Source organism: Notamacropus eugenii, chromosome 4 (genome assembly GCF_028372415.1).
Source record: "Notamacropus eugenii isolate mMacEug1 chromosome 4, mMacEug1.pri_v2, whole genome shotgun sequence".
In the NCBI taxonomy this organism is placed as follows: Eukaryota; Metazoa; Chordata; class Mammalia; order Diprotodontia; family Macropodidae; genus Notamacropus; species Notamacropus eugenii.
In genome coordinates this window covers 58,591,878-58,617,653 of record NC_092875.1, presented here as the reverse complement: position 1 = coordinate 58,617,653, position 25,776 = coordinate 58,591,878, and the positions used below count along the sequence as shown (strand labels likewise).

Sequence of the window (25,776 nt, the reverse complement as noted above, 5' to 3'; positions counted from 1 at the left end):
ATTCAGACCAGACATGTGGTCTCTGAGTTCCCTTCAAGCTCTAAGCCCATGACCATGTAGTGTTGTGCCCAAAAGGATCCTCTGATACGGAGGTTACCTATATTATATGTCTTAAGTTCCTTCTCTGCTCTGATATCCTGTGGCCTGCAAACTGAAATCCATTTGAGCTCTGTTGCTCCCTGCTAAGTTCCCTTCCCTGGAGGAGAACTAGAAACTCAGGGAGTCCTTAGTATTCCTAACTCAACAGTATTGTGAAAGTAAATTAGCCAACTTCACTCAATTTCTTCCCCACAGGAAGCTGAGCCCAAAGAGTCTGGAGTGGAAGGTGGACAATTACTTGACATTAGTCTCTAACAAGGACCTCAGGGAACTGGAGCCTTGGATCCAAGAACTCTGTGTAAAAGTACCTACAGTGATACCCACTCATCCTTCTTGGTGGACAGACAAGTCTCACTGCAACCCATATCCTCTCAGCCAAACGCTCAAGCTCTCTTTCTCCTGGAAGGGTTCATGGATTTGGCTAGTTCTCTGATCGATCCATGGGAAGGACACCAGGGAAGATATCAGAGCTTGGTCCTTCAGGAACAGAACAGAATATTCTGACCAAACACCCAAGTAGGTGAATCTGTAGAGGGCACTTTTCATTCATTTAAAGGGAGAAAATGAACGGAAAGTAATGTGGTGAAGGAGTAATAGAATCTTAGAAACTTCTTGCAAAAAGGGACTTGAGAATACAGAATGTCAGAATTGCAATGCATCTTTTTTCTTTGACATTTGTCCTATATTTATTTTATCTTTTCCTTTATCTTCATTGATAGCTGTGCAAAACACTTTCCCCATGCAATCTCTTTCTATAATTCATCCAAAAAAACCCAAAATATTTTATCTACTAAAATCTAATAAAAAATTAAAATTCCAAAATGAATTTTTCTCAAGTACATATTAGTTATTTTCAACCATAATGCAGCATACCTTTTGATATTTCTTTTGTAAATAATGTTATGAGAGTTCATTTTATGACATTAACAAAACATAAGCAAAGATGTGTAAAGGAAAGTTCTTGCTTCCATTAGGGAAACAAAATCCTAAGAACCCTTTTGACACCCTTCAAGAGTATATGGTTTTGATAAGAATGAAATATTCAGCATACAGACAACTTAGCTTTAAACATTGCTTTAGTATTTTGGAATTCAGTTGAAATACTCTGTGTTGCTTGAGAGAAAAAGGAATTATTTCCAAAATATTAACAACATTAAGGTTTAGTGACAACAAGATAAAAATTTTCTGGGCACTAGGACAAAATGTTCAACTTTCTCAAAGTATCTCTAACAACATATGTGTTTGGCTAGATTTGCACAAAGTAGATGATAGAAAATTTTCAATAAGGAATATTTAATTAATTATGGGGACAAGTATCAAGTAAAACCACTACATATAGTAACAGCATCATGTAAACTGTTGACAGACCAAACATAGAAATAACTTCAAATAGAGATGTTTTCCGAAATACTTTTAGGGAACACACTGGAAAGATGCAAATTCCTTGTGTGTGAGAGATGAGTCAAGATAGATAATTAGAGATGTTTACTAAATGGAGGTTAAATACCTACTTCTTGTCTTAGTCCACACCGGATAGATATATAGATCGCGAAACATTTAATAAAGATGTACAAAAAACCTAGTGTAGTATCATTAGTTGTGCATCTTATGATAATAACTGGTAATTCGTCATTAATTTCATTTGACTAACCATCAAACAGTAGTTCTGCCAAACAGAACTTCTCAGGAGGGCAGTCTCTTTTCACTTTAACACCACTTTAATTCTATGGAAGTTCATAAAGTTTAGCCTTTTGATATGTTTTCAAATATACTGTAGGCTCTTCACTAGCATTATGCTGAGTGATGAAAAATGCAACATGAGGAATGATTGAAATTAAACAGCACTTGCTAAAATAAATAAAGAATTTATGTAATTGTGCACTATACATAGCTGATGTATGTCAGATATGCAACTGATGAAGCTTACAAAATTGCAGAATTCCACATTTGAAAAAAAAAACACATGCAAACTTTGGCCCACAAACCTGAAGTTATAATCTGAACATAGTTAAATGCTTTTCCTCATTGCCCAATATTTCAAAGTCATTGTTATACAACAACTGCCCTTTTCTGCCTGGATGAGAGTTTTGCCAGGCATTTGTGCAGCAAAAGGGGCACACATGTGGAACTGACTAAAAAGATGTTCTCTTGAATAGCATTAATTAAAGCAACATGACAAACTTCTGTACCAAGACAATTAGTTTCAAAAACTACTTTTTGATTAAATATTCAAATGTACACGTATAAAGATTAATGTTAATATTCACAGTTTTCAATGTGAAAACAGCAAAATGTAATTCTAAAGAGTTGTGCATTCAGGAGCATCCTTATAGGAATCATAAAAATAATTTTACAATTAAAAAATCTCTTGCTATTAAACTTTATTGAGTTTTGTTTTACCTTCAAGTTTGTTAGTTCAGAGAAAATGTACTGAATAAGGAAGATTCTGACCCATCCCAACATAAGGACTTGGAAGTCTAAACTTAGTCTAAATGGTGGGTCCAAAGAAACTAACAATTACTTACTTAGCTTTGAGTTGTTAATATTCTAGCACTTTGCAGCTTGGGTTGACCCCCAATTGGGTTAACCAATCGAAATTAAAGATTGATTGTGCCTTTCAAGAATAAGCCATTTGCTTCATTAGAAGTCATGGTGGTTCACTGATCCCCTGTATGAACCTTTGTTGAGGTACAAATGTATTTGGCTCTGGTATCATTTGCACTATCAAAGTGTTAGACCAAAGCAGAGTAGAGGTTGTCAAAACCAAAGATCTGTGATTGGAAGGCAATAAATAGTTCAAGTCAGTGTGCTGACATAACCTGCTGAAAACTACTGAATCTGCTTGGATTTAGAATGGGGAAAGGGGGCATTCCAGTAATACAAGAGTTATTGTATTACTATGCAATGAAGAAAAGTGCTTTTAAAGGTTCCCTTAAAACAGATAAAAATTAAATTGTCACTCTGGAGACAGAAAATTTTTATTTTCTTCTTCCACCTATACCCATGGTCAGTCACATTTCTTGTGTTGTATGAGTTAATATCAATGCTTCCTAATGCATCTGCTCCTTGTGAGACCGAAACATGTTTTCTCCAACTTCTGGTATTTAGAAAATTCTATTGATAGACGACTTTTCTCTCAAGTTGAGTCTTACTTGTTTATTGTTCTGAATAGTCAGTCACCACCAGGAGTTCACAAATGGGGGTGCTGTTCTCAAGAATATGAGTCAGATTTAAGGACTTAGGTACTCTAGGAGTATATAGGAGTACTTTGTATTCCTACGATAATAATAGCCCTAGAAGCAGATGTAAAAGAACCCAACAAAGGAATGACTACTGATGGCTTTGATTTTTCCTTTTAGTAATAAAAGCTATTCCTTCCACTTCAAAATAACATAAATTCCAATTCTTCAATTTTTCCTAAACAAAGTTTTCTGAGTTAAAAAATGTTGAAGAATTTATATTGCAGTTTATGGTTTACAAAACACTTTACGTATGTCAGCTCATTTGATTCTCACAACAAACTTGCAAGATAGATGGTATTTCCCATTTTACAAAGGAAACAACTGAGGCTCAGAAATGTTAAATGATTTTCCCAGAGATACATGGCTAGTAAATGTCTGAGGCAGTATTTGAACTCAGTCTTCCTATCTCTAAGTCCATAACTATATTTACTGTACCAGAAATCCTAGTCCTCCAGAGTTTATGACCTATATTCTCATCCTAAAGCCATATTCCACTTAAGAACGGGCACTTTCTACTGATTATGTTGAATTTAAAGAAGGGAGCAAACACTGGATTTTAGTCTGTAAGGACTTTAATCTTCAAGGATCCCTAAGAGTGAGAATTCCCCACACCCACATAAAGTAATACCACCTCTGCATCGGATGAAATCCCCTTGGTCTTATGGTGGCCACTAAAGAGGAGGCTGGTGGCAGTGCTGGCCAAGGCTACTGACCATTGATATAGCATGGAAGGAAGAGACCCTCTGTGTGGACCAACTTAGAGATCCCTAGAACTAGGGCAGTCAGGTGGAGGAGAGAGTCTGGAAATGGAAAGGCTGAGAAAAGAGGGAAAGTCCCACAGGAAGAGGAAAAGCAAGAAGATGCGGAGCAGAAGGAGAAGGAGGGTTATAGGAGGAAGGATTCAACAGCATTTTGGAATTCAAAAACAGAAAGGATTTAGTATATAAATAGGCTAGAAGGGATCTTAGAGTACAAAATGTTCAAGCTCGAAAGTAACCTGGAACCTAGAATGTCTGAGTTGCAAAGGGCTAAAAATGTCCAACTGAGTCTCCCTGCTACATGTCTCTCCTCATCCCAATCCATCCTCCACTTAACTATCAAATTGATCTTCCTTTAGCATAGGTCTGACCATGTTACCCCAGTCCTCAGTTTTATAAACTCCAGTGGCTTCTTATTGTTGCTAGATTCAAATATAAAATCTTCTGCATTCTTACCTTTCCTGTCTTCTCAATCACCCATAAATACTCTGTGATCTAGCCACAGTGGCTACCTTGTTATTTTTCACACAAGACCCTCCATCTTCCAACCTCAGAATTTTCACTGGCTAGTGCCACAAATGGTATGCTTCTAAGTTTAGGCATGGCAAGAAATTTTGAAGAAATAGCATATGGGATGATGACAGAATCAGGTTTCAAAAAAACACTTAAAAAGATACAATATAATGAAAAAGATTTATTTGTAACTTACTAATACCAGTAGTTAAAAAAAATTACTAGTAAATTAGGAATTTACTAGTAATTCATGTAAAATCCTACTCCTTTGTTCCAAAAAGCAGCTGCACAAACACAGATGTGTCTAGACAGTAGTTTCACAAGGAAAGAAAAAAGATGATGGTGATAGGCAACCACTAGCCTAGTACTGGGAAGCAAAATGGTGCCATGGATGGAGTACTAGGCCTGGAATCAGGTAAACTTGAGTTCATATGCAGCAGCATTATTCCACCTTCTGCCATTCTGTGGCTCCACTACCTTTCTCTGCAAACTCTTAAAGATCATTATCTCAACAGTCACATTCTCTAGGACTTTCAGGACACTGTGATGTAGTTCATCCAAGCCCCTCCTGGAAAATTCACTAAGGGCAGTCACCATCCCCTCATTTACCTTGACTTTCATCTCCATATTAAACATTCTTTTTCTCATCTTCTGAACGCACTCCTTGTCTAAAAACCATTCATACATTTTGGCAGAAAAAAAGTAAAGTAAGATTTCATAAGTCTTTCTTTTTTGTGCATTTTCATTTCCACCCCAAATGTTCATATGAACTATTTCTGTTCAAACTGTGATAGAGCCTTCTGAGCCTCATAGATCTGATCAGCCACAGTTTGACATAATGTAACTACTCCAAAATGGTGATATCATTTTAGTCCTTTTCAAGAATGGAGGACAGCAACCAACTAGGCATTTTCATTATTCCACCTACCCTGAATGGCCTTCCTATTCTTTGTTTAATCTTCCTCTTTCTCTAAAAAGAGTTCAAAAATTCTTTTTCAATTTTTTGATAGAAGAGGACACCTAGGTGGCACGGTGAATAGAGATCTAGGCCTACAGTATGGAAGGACTGAGTTCAAATCCAGTATCACTTACTAGCTGTGTGACCCTGGACAATTCCCTTAATCTTGTTTGCTTTAGTTCCTCATCTGTAAAATGAGGTAGAGAAAGAAATAGCCAGCCACTCTAGTATCTTTTTCAAGAAAACCCCAACTCTTGGGGTCACCAAGAGTTGGACATGACTGTGAACAACTGAACTCTTCCACAAAAAAACCAAAATACCCTCCTTTTCAATAGCTACCAGAAGAACAAGGATAACTCATCAGACATAGAAGTGGCACTCCTTCATGTGGTATGGGAAATACTTACTCTTGTAGCTCCTTGAAGATTAAAGTCCTTGCAGGGCAAAGCTAAGTGTTTGCTACCTTCTTTAAAGCCAACATAATTTATTATTGGATGCCACCACACACTCAAATTATTCTAGTCTCTAGCACTGCTGATAACAATTTTCATGGGACTGGGGCACACATCTGTATCATCTTCCATTACTTGCCCTTGTTTTTTTATCTTCTGAAAAGATATTTCTGAAATCTGTGATGGTCAGAGCACTTCCTTTGTAACTTTTTCAGTTTCTTTAGACATTTATTTCTTCTTTTTCTCATCACAGCTGCTTGTGTTTAAAGAATATTCATTCTTGAGAGCTTCCCACTTCTCCTTACCCTATAATATTTTAAGCTGTGGGATACAAACCACCTTCTTTCTGAACCCTTTCAAGTTTATTTTCCTGAAATCAATAGTAAGCATCATATAATATTTACCTTGACTGCCCTTTATCACAAATTTCAAGTTAGAGTGGTCACATCCTCTCAAGGTTGTTGTTTCAAGGTCCCATCCTTTAAATTGCTGCCTTAAAAATAATTTTTCCACATTGGTAATAATCAGGTTCAGACTCATATACCCCCTAGCCTTATGGTTTCCTCCCCATTTTTGAAACCAAAATTACTACTATAGCAACCAAAAAAAATGATTTGGCTTTTATACTTTGGGCAGGAAAAGACCACCTGCATATGTAGATAATTGTTATTTTTTCATGTCTCTTCATCAGGCTTGTACTCAGTTTCCCAAACCCTTTATATACTTATTCCTTGTTGATAAGTAGTCTATCGTGGATTACTATCAAAGTATTGTTTTTCTTTCTCTCTCCATTGATCCTCAGCAAAATAGTATTAGTCAGCCAACAAGCAATTTTTAAGTATTTACTATTCATCAGGCACTGTGCTAAGCACTGGGGATACAAAGAAAGATTTTTTAAAAACTGTTTCTGCTCTCAAGAAACTCACAGTATAATGAGAAGACAACATGAAAACAACTATATCCAAAGAAGATATGAATAAAGGATAAGTTGTAGGTAATCAATAGAGGGAAGGCAATGCATTAGGGCAGATAGGGAACAGCTTAATGCAGAAGATGGGATTTTCGTTAAGACCTGAAGGAACCAAGGAAGTCAGGAGGTGGAAATAAGGAGAGAGAGAATGAAATGGAGGATAAGCAGTAGAAGTAACTGCAGATTAGAGACAGAGCATCTTGTGTGAGAAACAGCAAGATAACTGGCGTCACTGGATCTCAGGGTATTTGGTGGAAGCATGATGTAAGAAGATTGCAAATATGGAAGAGGGTCAGTCTGTGAAGGTCCTTGAATACCAGATAGATGATATCTCAGAGGGGATAGAAAGCTACTCGAGCTGATTGAATAAGGGAGTGACATGGTATTTAGGAAGATTAGTTTGACATCTGAGTGAAAGATGAACTATAGTGAAGAGAAATGTAAGCTAGGAAAACCAACAAGCAAGTGTTTGCAATAGTCAAGGTATGAGGTGATTAAAGCCTTCACCAAGGTAATGGAAAGTCAGAGGAGAGAAGAAGGTGTATAAGAGATATTATGAAGGTAAAAGCAACAGAACTTGCAGAAAGATTGGATATTAGGGTGGGGGTGAAAGAAAGTAGAAAATGACAGGTTAGGAGCCTGTGAAGGTGGTATCTTCAACAGTAAAAGGGAAGTCGGGAAGAAAGGAAGCTTTTTGTGGACAGATAAATTCAGTTTTGGACACATATGAGATTTTTGGTAGTCTATTGGAGAGATAAGCCCAGAGCTAAGAAGTTAGAGGCAGGTAAATAGGTTTGAGAATCATTTGTATGGAGATGATAATTGAATGCACCATATTTCCTTTATCTGGTTATTAGATTTCTTCCCATAAGTGTATTGTCAAAAAATATGCTGTTAGATATCCATCACTCCTTTATCTATTTAGTCCTTTTAAATAAAAGATCACTTTTCCAAGTAAGATCTAATGACATATTTGAAGAGTTTGTAGCGTGGGTCTTGGCTCAATACTAGGTCCTTAACAGATTCATATTCTCTTCTCCCTTTCTCTCCCTAAGTCTAAACCACAATGTTTGGATTCCTTTGCAGCTCTGTCAACAGGGAAGTCCCATGCCTATCTTCCCCAAATCCTTCCAATAGTCAGCAATTATATCTTTTGCCATATCTCCAAATTTTCGGAGTATGAGGTGAAACTAGAGAGTATCATTATTCATGATTTAGAACATGTTCTAAAGTCCGTATTTAAAAAAGAATTTGTTTCCTTCCTTTGATTCATTGTTTATCAGGGAATGTCCCTTATACTATACATCTCTTCTAATTCCCTACATGTTTTGGATCTCAGACTATTAGCAGTGATGTTTTCTTTAAGGCAATTATTTCCCCACTATTCTATTTCTCTTCCAATTATATCTTTGCTGATTTTGTTCATAAGAGAATGTTCAGACCAACTTTAAAGAGGTGCTTTAGTTTCATTTCCTTTTCCCATGTGCTTCCCAACAGGACTATGGAAGGAGGAAATCAATCAAGGATCTCTGAGTTCATCCTCCTGGGCCTTTCAAACCAGCCTGAACAAGAGAGGCTTCTGTTTTTCCTCTTCCTCGTTATGTACCTCATCACAGTGCTATGGAACCTGCTCATCATTCTGGCCATTAGAACTGACTCCCACCTTCACACCCCCATGTACTTTTTCCTTAGCAATTTATCCCTTGTTGACATCTGCTTCACATCCAGTGCTGTCCCCAAGATGTTGGTTAATCACATATCTGGAAATAAAGCAATTTCTTACACCAATTGCCTGACACAAGCATTCTTCTTCAGTTGGTTTGCAGGATTAGACAGTATTATTCTTGCCTCCATGGCCTATGACTGCTATGTGGCTATCTGTGCCCCATTATACTATACCATGATCATGACCCAAAAAGTCTGTGTCCGTCTAGCAGCAGTGTGCTGGTTTTGGGCCTGCATTCATGCCCTGATTCACACTATCTTCCTGACTCGACTTTCATTCTGTGGCCACAATGAAATCCATCATTTCTTCTGTGACCTCAGTGTGGTGATAAGGTTGGCCTGTTCTGATACCTTCCTCAATGACTTGATGGTCTACACAATAGGAGGACTGACAACTGTTATGTGTTTTATTGGCATCCTCATCTCCTACACACGCATTTTTGTTGCTGTCCTGAAGATTCCATTGGCTCATGGGAAAAAGAAATCTTTCAACACTTGTGGCTCCCACCTCATTGTGGTCTGTCTCTTCTATGGAACAATCATTGCAGTGTACTTCAACCCCACATCTACCCACACGGCCCAAAAGGACACAGCATCAGCTGTGATGTACACTGTGGTCACTCCTATGCTGAACCCTTACATCTACAGCCTAAGGAACAAGGAGATGAAAGCAGCCCTGACCATGCTCTTCACCAGGAAACCAGACAACCTATCTCTCTGACTGTAGACATCCTCTTGGGTTTGGGTTCCTGTGTCTCAAACAATAATCCAGTGATTTAAAAAGTTTTCAACTAAACTTCTCAAGTGTCATAAATGAAGTCAGTTGCTCCCCTCTCTACTTACACTACTGGTGATGTACCATCATAAGAAGATCATAGGATCTTTGCTTCTTCTTCTGGTTCTACTCACTTCTTACCTGAACAATCATAATCTCCTGTGCCTCAGTTCCCTCATCTGGGAGATGAAGGGGCAACTACACATGGAAAAATTTGTGGAACTAAATAAAATGAAATTCTGCAATTTACAGAGTTACTTACCTGGAGCACTGAATAGTCTCCACTATAAGAGGTGACCTCAGGCCTACCTGGCAAGATCTGCCCCTCTTCACTATGCCACACTGCTGCTCTAAGAAAATCTGACAATAAAGAATTTAGACAAACAGATGGCTTTTAGGAACTAATGCAGAGCAAAGCAAGCAGAAGCAGGAGAATAATATTTATATATAATAACTAATAATGTACATGAGGAAAAAAACCTGAATTCCATGTAATTATGGGAAAGATTTGGGGACATATATTGCCCTGTCTTCTTTGCATACATGGGAGACTTTGGGTGTGGAATATTGCATGTACCATCTTAAATCTTTATTAAACTTTAAAAAAAATTTCCAGGCAACAGAAAATAAGCGTTTATTAAGCACTTACTAAGAAAGAATGATCTACTAGCATGAAGAGGTTGATGATAAGCAAAATAGTGGGGATATTAGAGTGGAAATATGCTAATGGTGATAGGAAGGAATGGGATTTCTTGTGCATTTTGACTTTGTCAAGACAAAGGGCCACCTCTTCATTTGAGATAGCAGTAAAAGGAGAAATAGAGGTAGAAGACAACTTGATAACATGAGGTAACAAGGAGGGGAGAAAAGAGAGATCCTTATGAATGGCACCAATTTTTTTTAGTAAAATTTGAGGCAAGCTTCTCATTTGATAGGGTGGCAGGAAAAAGAGCCTTGGGAGGTCTGAGAAGGGATGAAAAGGATGAGAAGCGGGTGGATAGTGAATTAATGAGGGTGAATAAAAGGATTGCCTTGTAGCAGTGAGGACCCAATTAAAGTTATGTAACAAATTTGCAAGCCTAGGATACTCTTGCTGCCTGATTATATGATCTTCTCTGTCTTTGCTCATCAACTTGATAAGGTGGGTAAAGGATACAGGAGAAGAGGACAATGTACAGCCTAACTATCTTACTGAGGGGTCAAAAATGGGAGGTAGACCAAGGATGATGGCCCAAAAGAGAACTGAGAGATCAAAAGATTAGAGGTCACAATGTAGATGAAGAACAGGGTTTGATATCAGGGGGTAGAAAGAGAAAAGGAAGGCTAAGAGATTGTAACCAGATAAGAAAGTCAGAGAAGAACAATTTCAGTGTTCTTGTGGGAAGAAAAAGTATAAAAGGAAGCCAGAAGAGTGAAAGGGGTGGAAGGTAATATACCTGCTTGGGAGACATGGTGGCACAATTCTGAGAATATGAAATATAGATGGAAGGGGAATGACACCCAACCAGCCTTGATATTTTCCAAAAATGAAGATCCCAGGGGGCGGAGCCAAGATGGCGGAGTGAAAGCTACGACTCACCTAAGCTCCTGGAGAAACTCCTCTGGATATATCTGGGGGGAGAGTCTGACCAGGCTTTGGAGGTGTAGAATCCAGTGGGAGACGGACTTTGACAGATTCGGAGCCCAGGCTGGACTGGGGGGTCCACGGGAGGGATCTGTTCCGCGGGGGTAAGACCCCGGCGCACAGCGCAGCGCGGTCGGCGCGGCAGGGCGGAGGCGACCCAAGGGGCCCGAGAGTGGCGGGCGAGACCAGCGGAGCAGGAGATAAGCCAGGCCGAGCCAACGATATCAGCGCAACAGCCTTTGAAATCTTCAGCCTAAAGACGGGACTTCAGTGGGTCACTACTTGAACATCCAGGAGCTGGGATGCCGGAGTGATCAGTAAGTGCTCTCCCCTCCCCCACGATGACCGTGAGGGAACCATAAAATTCTTCCCCAGATTGATCCTGGATCAGTGGGAGCAGCAGAAAGGGGCAGGTGGTCTCATAACACCAGAGGCTGGAGAGGTGGCAAAGGGGGATTCTTCCTACAGTGGTGGAGGCTATCTGGAGGGACAGAGGACCCAGGGCAGAGAAAAATTCGCACTGAGACCCAAGCAAGCCGCAGCCAGGGAGACGAGCCCCAGGAGGGGCGGGAACACGCATTAGCCTCTAGGCGTGCCCCAGCCCTCCAGGGGAAAAGGGAAGACAATAGGGAAGCTGGGATCACCATCCCCCGGACCTTGCCTTTGCCTCAGGCCAGCTGAGGAGATATCCTGAGACCAGACCACACCTCCCACACACCTATCAAGCTAAACCCAGGGTTGATCTGGGAAACAACAACAACAAAAAAAAAGCCTGCTTTTAGCCTAGACAAACATCAACTCAACTTAAAAGATCTGTATCTTCTGACTGAAAGAACCAAAAGCTACAACACTCAGCCAACATCATGAATCGGAAAAAGCAGACGAAAAGTGTAAAAACCATAGAATCTTTCTATGGGGATAAGGACCAAAACACAAACACCAAAGAGGTCAGAGCTGAGACTGTACTTCCATCTGAAACCTCAGATGGGACTATGAATTTCTCGCAAGCACAACTAGATTACCTGGAACGTCTGAAGAAGGATATAAAAGAAAAACTGGCCAATGATTTTAAAACCATAAAAAAAGAATTCACTGATGAGAACATCAATCTGAAAAAGAAAATTGAAGAAATGGAAAAGGAAGTTCAAAAATTAACTGGAGAGAATAATTCCCTAAAAGGAAGAGTTAATCAAACGGAAAAGGAAACTCAAAACCTAATAGGGAAAATTGATCAGATGGAAAAGGAAACCCAAAACCTAACTGGGAAAATTGGTCGAATGGAAAAAGAAGTACAAAAATTAAATGGAGAAAATAGCTCCTTAAAGGGAAAAATTGGCCAGATGGAAAAGGAGATGCGAAAGCTAACTGAAGAAAACAATACGATCAAGATTAGAATTGGGCAAGTAGAAACTAATGACTCAATGAGGCAACAAGAATCAGTCAAACAAAATCTAAAGAATGAAAAGATAGAAGAAAATCTAAAATATTTAATTGGAAAAACAACTGACCTGGAAAATAGATCCAGGAGAGAAAATCTAAGAATTATTGGCCTGCCAGAAACCCATGATGAAGAAAAGAGTCTGGACAATATCTTCCAGGAAATCATCAATGAAAACTGCCCAGAAGTACTAGACTCAGAGGGCAAAATAGTCATCGAAAGAATCCACCGTTCCCCACCGGAAAGGGATCCCAAACTCAAAACCCCAAGAAATATAGTTGCCAAATTCCAGAGCTATCAAGTGAAGGAGAAAATACTACAAGCAGCCAGAAAGAAACAATTTAAATATCAAGGTCACACAGTCAGGATCACACAGGACCTTGCAGCTTCTACATTAAAAGATCGAAAGAATTGGAACCCAATATTCCGTAAGGCAAAGGAGTTGGGACTCCAACCGAGGATCAACTACCCAGCAAAGTTCAGCATAACATTTCAGGCAAGGAGAAAGTCATTCAACGAAATAAGGGATTTCCAGAGCTTCCTGACCAAAACACCAGAACTCAATAGACAATGCAGGTCTCCAGAGAATCATAAAAAGGTAAACAGAGGGGAAAAAACAAAAACAAAAACTTGCAACTCAATTAGGGCAATCTGTTTACCTCCCTGTAAGGGAAGATGATACCTGTTAATCTTGAGAACTGTGCAGCTATTATGATAAAAGGGATATATGTAGAGGGAATGGACATAAAGTAAATGATGTCATGGCAAAAATATGATTTAAGTATGAGAAGGGAATGTAATAGGAGGTGTGGAAAGGGGAAAGCAGAAAATGGCAAATTATATCACAGGAAGAAGTACAAAACCATAGTAGAGGGAAGGAGGGGAGGGAGATGAGCATTGTTTGAGAGGTACTCTCATCTGATTTGTTCAAAGGAGGGAACAATAACCTTAAGCAGATAATCCTAACTAGCTCTATAGGTAGTAGGAGGGGAAGGGGGAAGAAAGGGGAGGGTGGCTAAAAGGGAGGAAAGAAGCAATAAGAGTAAAGGGGAGTAAAAGGGAGGGGGGCTAAAAGAAGGAGGGGAAGACTGCAGGAGGAAGGGGAGAAAAGTGAATACTATTGAGGAGGGGAAGGGAGACAGGAGAGTTAAAAGCACAAATGGTGGGAAAGAGGGTGGAGGGAAATACACAGATTGTAATCATAACTGTGAATGTGAATGGGATGAACTCTCCCATAAAACGGAGACGGATAGCAGAATGGATTAAAAGCCATAATCCAACAATATGCTGCTTACAAGAAACACATTTGAAACGGGGGGATACACATAGGATAAAGGTCAAAGGATGGAGCAGAATATATTGTGCTTCAGCTCATGTAAGAAAGGCAGGAGTAGCAATCCTAATCTCAGACAAAGCAAAAGCAGAAATAGATCTAATCAAAAGGGATAAGGATGGAAACTATATCCTACTAAAAGGCACCATAGACAATGAAGCAATATCATTACTAAACATGTATGCTCCAAGTGGTATAGCATCCAGATTCTTAGAGGAGAGGTTGGGGGAGTTGAAGGAAGAAATTGATAGCAAAACTATACTAGTGGGGGACCTCAACCTCCCCCTCTCTGAACTCGATAAATCCAACCTTAAAATAAACAAGAAAGAGGTTAAGGAGGTAAATAAAACTCTGGATAAGGTAGATATGATAGATCTTTGGAGAAAATTAAATGGGAATAGAAAGGAATATACCTTTTTCTCAGCGGTACATGGAACATTTACAAAAATTGACCATGTACTAGGACATAAAAATCTCACAATCCAGTGCAGAAAGGTAGAGATAATCAATGCATCCTTTTCAGATCATAATGCATTAAAAATTACATGTAATAAAAGGCCATGGAAAGAGAAACCAAAAATCAATTGGAAACTAAATAATCTAATTCTAAAGAAGGATTGGGTTAAAGAAGAAATCATAGAAACAATCAACAACTTCATTCAAGAGAATGACAATAGTGAGACAACGTACCAAAACTTATGGGACACTGCAAAAGCAGTTATTAGGGGAAGTTTTATATCTCTGAATGCTTACATAAATAAAATAGAGAAAGAGGAGATCAATGACTTAGGCTTGCAGTTGAAAAAGCTAGAAAAAGAACAAATTGAAAATCCCCAAGTAAATACCAAATTAGAAATACTGAAAACCAAAGGAGAGATTAATAAAATTGAAATAAAGAAAACTATTGAATTAATAAATAAAACCAATAGTTGGTTTTATGAAAAAACTAATAAAATTGATAAACCTTTGGTTAATCTGATCAAAAAAAAGAAAGAAGAAAACCAAATTACTAACATTAAAAATGAAAGGGGTGAACTCACCTCCAATGAGGAGGAAATTAAAACAATAATTAGAAACTACTTTGCCCAACTTTATGCCCACAAATTCGATAATCTAAACGAGATGGATGAATATTTTAAAAAATACAAATTGCCCAGATTAACAGAAGAGGAAGTTGAATACTTAAACAACCCCATCTCAGAAAAAGAAATTGAACAAGCCATCAATGAACTCCCTAGGAAAAAATCTCCAGGGCCAGATGGATTCACAAGTGAATTCTATCAAACATTTAAAGAACAGTTAATTCCAATACTACATACACTATTCTTGAAAATTGGGGAAGAAGGAGTCCTCCCAAATTCTTTCTATGATACAAATATGGTTTTGATACCCAAACCAGGAAGAGACAAAACAGAGAAAGAAAATTATAGACCAATTTCCCTAATGAATATAGATGCAAAAATTTTAAATAAGATTTTAGCAAAACGAATACAGCATCTAATCACGAGATTAATACATTATGATCAGGTAGGATTCATACCAGGACTACAGAGCTGGTTCAATATTAGGAAAACTATTAGCATTATCGACCACATCAACAACAAAGCTAACAAAAACCACATGATTATCTCAATAGATGCAGAAAAAGCTTTTGACAAAATACAACATCCATTCCTACTAAAAACATTGGAGAACGTAGGAATAAAGGGAACTTTCCATAAAATAATAAGCAGTATCTATCTAAAACCTTCAGCAAGCATTATATGCAATGGGGATAAGCTAGATGCATTCCCAATAAGATCAGGGGTGAAACAAGGTTGTCCATTATCACCACTATTATTCAATATGGTACTAGAAATGTTAGCTGTAGCAATTAGACAAGATAAAGATATTCAAGGAATTAGAATAGCCAAAGAAGAAACTAAGTTATCACTCTTTGCAGATGATATGATGATTTACCTAGAGAATCCCAGAGATTCAAGTAAAAAATTACTTGAATTAATAAACAACTTTGGCAAAGTTGCAGGGTACAAAATAAACCCACACAAATCCTCTGCATTCCTATATATTAGCAACAAAGTTAAACAGCAAGAGATAGAAAGAGAAATCCCATTTAAAGTTAGGGTAGACAGTATAAAATACTTAGGAGTCTACCTGCCAAAACAAACCCAGGGACTATATGAACACAATTACAAGACACTTTTTGCACAAATAAAGTCAGATTTAAGTAAGTGGAAAAACATTAGTTGCTCATGGGTAGGCCGTGCTAATATAATAAAAATGACAATTCTACCCAAATTAATATACTTATTTAGTGCCATACCAATTAAACTATCAGACAATTACTTTCTAGAGCTGGATAAAATAATATCAAAATTCATTTGGAAAAACAAAAGGTCCAGAATATCAAAGGGACTAATGAAAAGAAATGCTTGGGAAGGTGGCCTAGCGCTACCAGACCTTAAACTGTACTATAAAGCAGCAATTATCAAAACCACTTGGTATTGGCTAAGAAACAGAGAGGTAGACAAGTAGAATAGACTTGGCACTCAAGATGCAGTAGGCAAGGAATATAGCAACCTTCTGTTTGATAAACCCAAGGACCCCAGCTTCTGGGATAAGAACCCATTGTTTGACAAAAATTGCTGGGAAAACTGGATAACAGTGTGGCGGAAATTAGGCATAGACCCATACCTGACACCGTACACAAGAATAAAGTCCAAATGGGTACATGATTTAGGTATAAAGATTGATACCATGAACAAACTGGAGAAGCAAGGAATAGTGTATTTATCAGATCTATGGAGAAGGGAAGAATTCTTTACTAAAGGAGAGATAGAATGCATTATGAAATGCAAAATGGATAACTTTGATTACATTAAACTGAGAAGTTTTTGCACAACCAAACCCAATGCAACCAAAATCCGGAGGGATGTAGTAAATTGGGAAAAAATTTTTACAGCTAAGCTCGGGGATAAAGGCCTCATTTCTAGAATATATAGAGAACTGACCCAAATGTATAATCATACAAGTCATTCCCCAATTGATAAATGGTCAAAGGATATGAACAGGCAATTTTCAGAGGAAGAAATTAAAGCTATCTATAATCATATGAAAAAATGCTCTAAATCACTATTGGTTAGAGAGATGCAAATCAAAACAACTCTGAGGTACCACATCACACCTATAAGATTGGCAAACATGACAGAACAAGAAAATGATAAATGCTGGAGAGGATGTGGGAGAGTTGGAACACTAATTCATTGTTGGTGGAGCTGTGAGCGCATCCAACCATTCTGGAGAGCAATTTGGAACTATGCCCAAAGGGCTACAAAAATGTGCATACCCTTTGACCCAGCAATATCACTACTAGGACTATATCCCCAAGAGATCATAAAAATGGGAAAGGGTCCCACATGTACAAAAATATTTATAGCAGCACTCTATGTAGTTGCCAAAAACTGGAAGTCAAGGGGATGTCCATCAATTGGGGAATGGCTGAATAAATTATGGTATATGAATGTAATGGAGTACTATTGTGCCATAAGAAATGATGAACAAGAAGACTTCAGAGAGGCCGGGAAGGACTTATATGATCTGATGCTGAGTGAAAGGAGCAGAACCAGGAGAACTTTATGCACAGCAACAACCACAGTGTGTGAGAGTTTTTTCTGGTAGACTTAGATTTTTGTAATAACACAAGAACTTCTGAAAAAAAAAAAAAATCCCAATGGTGGACCTCAAGGCAAAATGCCTTCCACACTCAGAGAGAGAAATATGGAAGTCACTCACATAATGTAGCAGATCATGTTTGTGTATGTGTATCTGTTTGTGTATTATGTTCTGATTTGTTATACGGATTCTTTCATTTATCTTAGTCTGACTACACAGCATGACTATAGTGAAAATATACTCAATAGGAAAGTATATGTAGAATCTATACAGAATTGTATGCAGTCGTGGGGAGGGAGGGAGGTAGTGGGGGGTGGGTGGGGAGGGATAAAATCGCAATTGTATGGCAGTGATTGTTAAACATTAAAAAAATAAAAAAATTAATTAAAAAAAAAATTCCTTCCAACTCTAAAAAAAAAAAAAAAAAAAATGAAGATCCCAGGAGGCACTTACCGATGGTTGGAGAATGACAGGAGCAGTTATCTCTCAGGGAAAGAAGGCTACAGGTGCTGAGGGAAGTTCCAGGTTGAGAGGGCAGTTGAGCCATTATGGCAAAGCCCTAAGAATGAGAAACAGAGCCAGAAGCAGAACAAAATATTTGGGATTTTCCCCTTTGTTTGAAGGGAAAGTTCAATGAGAAGACATAGAGATACAACCAGGAATTGAAGTAACATAAAACATAAGATCAACAAAAAATAAATATTTAGTAAATAAAATGTATTAGGAAAATGAAGATATTTTCAAGGTCCCTTTCATCTCTGACATTTCATTGTTCTATGACCTAAGTTCAAGTGTTTCCTTGACCACTCTTTAGCTGTATGATTAAGTGATTTCAATTTTCTAGGTCTCCATTTAGAAAAATTACAGAATATCCTCAATTTAATGTATTTCAAGGATTGTAGATTCTGACTTCTGCTAGACTCCTCTATAGTACCAATTAATAAGACTCTCTTAAATACCTTCCTAAAGGTAGTGTATGTACCATTTACTGTGTAAACAAGTAGTAGAACATGAATATAATGGAGTATTACTGTATTGTAAGAAATAATGAATACAGAGATTCTTGTTAAGAATTTAAACTAGTTATGAAATTAAATGAGTTAAGAAAATATTAAAATTGCTACAACAATGTAAACGGAATGAATGCCAAACTCAAAATAATAAAAAATGGATGCTGAGAAATTACAAGAAAAAAAAAAGATCAACTCCAAGAAGAAACAGAAGACATTTTCCCCCAATGAGTGTAGAAAATGGGTCAATGTACCTATAGTATGGCATAGAATATCAGATAATTTTGATGAATTAATTGGTTTGCTGATTGTTTTCAATTTTTCTTTTTTAGAAAAGAATTCTTCAGTACAAGGGATGTCTCTCTGGGGAGGTAGGAAGTCGTTAAGTCAATAAACATTTATTAAGCATCTACGTGCCAGACACTATGCTAAATGCTAGAGATAAAATGAAAGGGGTAAAAAAATCCCCATGCTCAAGGAGTTCACAGTCTAATGGGGGAGGCTACATGAAAACAACTAAGGACAAACAAAATATTTGTATATACAAGTATGTATGTATGTATATGTATACACACACATATGTATATACATATATGATAAACTGCAAATAATCAGCAGAAGGAAAGCACTGGCATTAAGGAAAACCATGACAGGCTTCTTGCAGAAACAGATTTTAGCCAAGACTCAAAGGAATTCAAGAGGTAAAGATGAGGAAGGGGACAATGGCAAGGGGAATAGTGAATAAAAATACTCATTCTGGAGGTGGAGAATCTTGTGTGAGGAAAAGCAAGGAGGAAGGTATTATTGGATTAGAGACAGGTGGGTACAAGTAGGGTATAGCAAAACTGCTAAGGTAGGGGAGGAGGCAAGATGGTGGAGTAGAAAGACACACATATGCTAGCTCCGAACCCACAGCCCATAAAATATCTGTAAATAAGAACTCCCAACAAATTCTGGAGCAGAAGAAGCCACAGAACAACAGAGTGAAGGAGATTTCTGTTCCAGAGAGACCTGAAAACCTGACTCAAAAGGTCCATCATGCATTGGACCTGGAGCAGAGCCCAGTTCTGCCTTGGCCGTGAGGCACAGAGAGGAGCAGATCCAAGCAGGCTTCAGGGACAGAATCTCTAGCAGCAGTGCAGGTCCCTCCACCCACAGGTGACAAGGGTTGGTGAGAGGGTCTCTTTGGCTGATTGAGAGGGGAGTGGGGTGTCCTCATAACTCAGGCCCCCTCAGGAGGCAGCAGCAGGGGCGGCAGTGGACAGGGGCTCCCAAAGCAGGCAGGAGCTCAGATCCATTGTTGAAGGTCTCTGCATAAACCCCCTGAGGGAATTAAACCCTGAGTGGCAGCCCTGCCCCAACCTGAGCACCTGAACTTAATCTCACACTGAATAGCAGCCCTGCCCCCGCCCAAAGCCCTGAGGCTGGGAAGTAGCATTTGAATCTCAGACCCCAAGCACTGGCTGGGCAGATATGGAGGCGTAGTGGGTGTGGAAAGAAAACTCAGAAGTCAAGTCACTGGCTGGGAAAATGCCCAGAAAAGGGAAAAAAAATACTATAGAAGGTTACTTTCTTGGTGAACAGATAATTCCTCCCTTCCTTTCAAATGAGGAAGAACAATGCTTACCATCCGGGAAAGACACAGAAGTCAAGGCTTCTGTATCCCACACATCCAAAATAAATATACCATGGGCTCAGGCCATGGAAGAGCTGAAAAAGGATTTTGAAAATCAAGTAAGAGAGGTGGAGGAAAAAATGGGAAGAGAAATGAGAGAGATGAAAGAAAAGCATGAAAAGCAGGTCAACACCTTGCTAAAGGAGACCCCAAAAAATGCTGAAGAATATAACACCTTGAAAAATAGGCTAACTCAATTGGCAAAAGAGGTTCAACAAGCCAATGAGGAGAAGAATGCTTTCAAAAGCAGAATTAACCAAATGGAAAAGGAGGTTCAAAAGCTCACTGAAGAAAATAGTTCTTTCAAAATTAGAATGGAGCAGATGGAGGCTAATGACTTTATGAGAAACCAAGAAATCACAAAACAAAACCAAAAGAATGAAAAAATGGAAGATAATGTGAAATATCTCATTGGAAAAACAACTGACCTGGAAAATAGTTCCAGGAGAGACAATTTAAAAATTATGGGACTACCTGAAAGCCATGATGAGAAAAAGAGCCTAGACACCATCTTTCATGAAATTATCAAGGAAAACTACTCTGATATTCTAGAACCAGAGGGCAAAATAAGTATTCAAGGAATCCACAGAACACCGCCTGAAAGAGATCCAAAAAGAGAAACTCCTAGGAACATTGTGGCCAAATTCCAGAGTTCCCTGGTCAAGGAGAAAATATTGCAAGCAGCTAGAAAGAAACAATTCAAGTATTGTGGAAATACAATCAGGATAACACAAGATCTAGCAGCTTCTACATTAAGGGATCGAAGGGCATGGAATAGGATACTCCAGAAGTCAAAGGAACTAGGACTAAAATCAAGAATCACCTACCCAGCAAAACTGAGTATAATACTTCAGGGGAACAATTGGTCTTTCAATGAAATAGAGGACTTTCAAGCATTCTTGATGGAAAGACCAGAGCTGAATAGAAAATTTGACTTTCAAACACAAGAATGAAGAGAGCCATGAAAAGGTGAACAGTAACTGTGGTGACAAGGAAACTCAAGACAAATTCAGAAGAGACAACAACATGAAAATATTATAAGCAAAGCCTCAAAGAAAAATGAAAATTGGATGGAAACCTAACAACAATTCTTAGAAGAAAAAGGAACAAAAATTATTTTAAAAATAAAAGTGGTAGCAGAAAATTTGGGGAAAAATAAAAGCACTTAAGATAATTATAAAAATAATAAAAAGAGAATTAACAGCTTGATAAAAGAGGCATAAAAATAATGAAGAAAATAATTCCTTAAAAATTAAAATTGTTCATTTTTTTAAGATGTGATCCCATCCTATTCAATTCACTCTGTGCTCTGTGTGTGTGTGTGTGTGTGTGTGTGTGTGTGTGTGTGTGTGTAATCCCACCCGCTTCCCAGATACTGAAAAGTTTCAAGAGTTACAAATATTGTCTTTCCATGTAGGAATGTAAACAGTTCAGCTTTAGTAAGTCCCTTATGACTTCTCTTTGCTGTTCACCTTTCCATGCTTCTCTTCATTCTTGTGTTTGAAGGTCAAATGAAATAACATAGGTAAAGGACTTTGTAAGTTTCAAAGGACTGTTCTAAGTATTAGCTAACTCTCCTTCCATCTTCCTCCCTCTCCCATCCTCTCTGGGTCCCTCCATCTCTCCTCCTTCCCTTCTCTGTCTCTCTGTCTCTCTTTCTGTATGCCTGTCTCCTATGTCTACCTGGTGACTCTTCCATTTCAACCTGTCTACTACTGCTGCTGGTGACTCTGCAACCACACTGCCAGCAGCAAAGTTACTACCTAATTGAAGGGAACAATGCCACCTGCTTTTCTGTAGTTCACCTATTCTTGTGCCAAAGGAAACAGCTCCATTATGAGCATAACATTATTTGGGGGGATATGAGCTCTCAGTTTGTGTCTCCAAGGGGAATGTGTACCTGATTCCCAACCTTTCTGATAACTCAGAGACATATTATTGAGCGTTTTATCTGGCAGGAAAAACAAGCTTGAGTGGCAAGAATCATCCTTTTATGATCACCACTGAGTCAACCTTGGAAACCCATAAAAAGATTTTTCATTAAAATAATATAAACCTTTGAGTCATCAATGACATCAGGAAGCACTCAGAGGACACTTATCCTTGGAAGTGCGTGTTAGTGTGTGTGTGTGTGTGTGTGTGTGTGTGTGTGTGTGTGTGTGTGTGTGTGTGTGTGTGTGTGTGAAAGGACCCTTCTACCACATGAACCTGGAAACAGACCCATCTGAAGCTTTTGTGAACTTCATTAGGTTGCATATTGATCACACTACACAAGGGGGAGTAATTGCCCTAAAGGGGCTCTTGTCAGACTTTTATTTGTTCTTGTTACAAGGTATCACTGCCAACAGGCAAGGCAGGAAGTGAAATATTCCTGCCATAGCTTGTCACAAGTTCAGGGCAGAGAAAACTTGGAAAAAGTGCCAAAAGAGAAGGGCTAGAGCTGTTTCCCCAGATCTTCCCATAGACCTCAGAGAGGTTCCTTGTCAAGATTCTATGCTTCCTGCCTCACAATCATCAATCACATTTGAGACAACCCAACTACTGGGAACCAATGAGCAGTTGCCTATGTCATTCTAGCAAAATACATGTTGTTTAGGAAGGAGACATAGTGCATAACCACTTCTATAATGAGTGGTGTCTAATTCCACAAAGCATGGGCTCCCAATGGGCTCATTCCTATCACATATAGAATAGGAAATTGTGGACTGGGAAAGTCCCTTTCCCAACCCTCAATTATTTTTACCATTTCCTTTTTTTCCCACTACTCATGTGCTGTTGAAAGTTACTGGAAGAAACTACCACCTTAGTGCAGGCCACTCATAACAATATGTTGGACTATTATGATAACCACTATCATTTTGGTCTTCTGACTCCAATTTCTTCCCTCTCCAATCTTTCTTCCACATGTCTGCCAAAGTGATCATCTCGAAACCCAGATCTTACCATATGTCTCTTTTGTTCAATAATCTCTAGTGGTTTCCTGTTTCCCATAGCATAAAATATATTTGCCTTTAAAGCCTTTCACAGTCTCACTCCAATCCACCTTTCTTATTGTACATGATTCTCTTTCAGTCACTCTTCGATACACCCAAACTGACTTTTTGTTATTTCTCAAGTATCACTCTCCATCTCCTGTCTCTGTCTTCTTGAACAGATTGTCCCTCAGTCTTTGAATGGACTCTCTAGCATGGTTGGGTCAATTCAGAACTCCACCAATGGGCTATCTGTATACCTTTCTTTCCATAGCACCTTCCACACTGACTATTCACATATTTGTTATGATTTTCAATTTGGTGGGTGTTAGATGAAGCTTTAGATCTGTAATAATTTTCATTTCATTTCCTGATTGTGACAAAAAGGAATCTTTATATGATATTTCAATTTGCAGACTTTTTTTGGTTTAAAGTACTGTTTGTTTAGAAATTCCCCTATTGATGGGAAACTACTTTCTTTTTAGTTCTTTGCTACCACAGAATGACAGTTATTGATATTTGTTGCATATGAAGCTTTTCTTAGTATACAATGACTTCCTTGAGGTATTTTCCCAGCTTTGGAAACCTTGGGTCAAAGGTACTTTAGCTACTTCATTTACATGATTTCAAATTGCTTTCCAGAGTGCTTACACTAATTCATAATTTTAGTAGTAAGCTGTGAGTGTTTCTTTACCTCCACAGTTATTTTGAGAAAGTTTATAAAGTTACTTTTTTGATATTTTGGGTCTTTTGTACCTCTAAATTTACTTTATTATTATTTTTGTCTAACTTTAGAAGCTGGGTGGTACGGTGGCTCAAGTCACAGTCCTGGAGCCAGGAAGACCCGAGTTCAAATATGACCCCAGACATTTACTAATTGTATGATCCTGGACAAATCACATACCGTTTTTTTGCCTTAACCTGTTGGAGAAGGAAATGACAAACCACTCCAGTATCTTTGCCAAGAAACACCCAAATGAGGTCACAAAATATCAGGCATGACTGGAACAACTGAGCAAGTACAAAAAGTACCACCTGAGTAGTAGTTCTTTTATTTTATAGATAAGGAAAATGAAGACCAAGTTAATTCAGGATTATACAGACAATAAATTACAGAAGAAGTAGAACCATGTAATCAGACAACTGGTTCCATATTCTATCCATCACATTGCCCTGTTTCTTGAGCAGGATAGGGGTGAATCGTTTGATTCATACACTAAAGAAGATTCACTGAGAACCTTTTCTCACAACTGTGAATTTGCAGTATGAGAAAGCCCAGGAGGATGTCTCAGAGTCACAAAGAGAGGCCAGACTTCCTGGTGAAGAGCATCCTCAGGGCTCCTTTCATATCATTGTTCCTTAGGCTGTAGATGAAAAGATTCAACATGGGGGTGACCACAGTGTACATCACGGCTGATATTGTGTCCTGTTGGACTGTGTGGGTAGTTGTTGGCTTAAAGTACACTCCAAAGATTGTTCCATAGAAGAGACAGACAACAGTGAGGTGAGAGCCACAGGTAGAGAAAACTTTCCATTTCCCATGAGCTGATGGGATCCTCAGCACAGCCACAAAAATTGGAAAGTAGGAGATTAGAATGACAATGAATGGAATTACAGCTGTCAGTCCTCCCGTTGTGTGCATCACCAAGTCATTGATGAAGGTATCTGAGCAGGCCAATCTTATCAATACATTGATGTCACAGAAGAAATGAGGGATTTCAGTGTGGCCACAGAATGAGACTTGAGCCAGCAGAACAGTATGTGTCAGGGCATTAGCACAAGCCCCAAACCAGCACACTGCTACCAGAAGGATACAGACCTTTGGGGTCAAAATCGTTGAATAATGGAGTGGGGCACAGATAGCCACATAGCAGTCATAGGCCATGACAGTGAGAAGGACACTGTCTACCACTCCAAACCAAATGAAGAAAAATACTTGTGCCAAGCAGCTGATGTAAAGAATTGCTTTGTTCCCAGATATATAATTAACTAGCACCTTGGGGATGATGGTGGAGGTGAAGCAGATGTCAACCAGGGACAAATTGCTAAGGAAGAAGTACATGGGGGTGTGGAGACATGAGTCTGTCCTAATGGCCAGAATGATGAGCAAATTCCCTAGACCTGAGATCAGATACATAAGTAAGAATGCCAGGAACATAATTCTTTCTTGCTCTGGCTGGTGTGAAAGGCCCAGGAGAATGAATTCAGAGACTCTTGAATGATTTTCCCCTGCCATGGGTCTGTTGGGAAAAACATGTAGACAGAATGAAATAACAATTTAAAACAGCTCTTTCAAAGGTGATTGATTTAAGAATTTTCTCCATTAAAATCAGTGAAGATAGAGTTAAAAGACCTATAGGATAGTGGACAATATTTGCACTGAAGAAAGTATCAAAGCTAATAGACTAGAATGAAAAATATCCTAGGAATCAAGAAATGGTGGACCACAATAACAACTGATAAGTAGTAAAAGAATAAACTAACATTTTTTGGAGGAATGGGAAAAATATAAATAGTCAAATGAAATCATGCTCCACTTCATTGATAATAATAGAAATGT

At 38.5% G+C, this 25,776-nt stretch overlaps 2 protein-coding genes across 2 annotated transcripts; one reads left to right on the top strand and one right to left on the bottom strand.

Moving 5' to 3' along the window:
* Positions 1-151: 151 nt before the first annotated feature.
* On the top strand, positions 152-9,438 carry LOC140498145 (olfactory receptor 1f45-like). Its single transcript, XM_072599432.1, has 2 exons — positions 152-615; positions 8,490-9,438. The coding sequence occupies exon 2, from the start codon at positions 8,494-8,496 to the stop codon at positions 9,436-9,438; it is 945 nt and encodes a 314-aa protein (XP_072455533.1). The 5' UTR covers positions 152-615; positions 8,490-8,493.
* A 15,072-nt stretch (positions 9,439-24,510) lies between these two features.
* LOC140498144 (olfactory receptor 1f45-like) lies at positions 24,511-25,452 on the bottom strand. Its single transcript, XM_072599431.1, has one exon. It carries the CDS (start codon positions 25,450-25,452, stop codon positions 24,511-24,513), a length of 942 nt encoding a protein of 313 aa, XP_072455532.1.
* Positions 25,453-25,776: the final 324 nt, after the last annotated feature.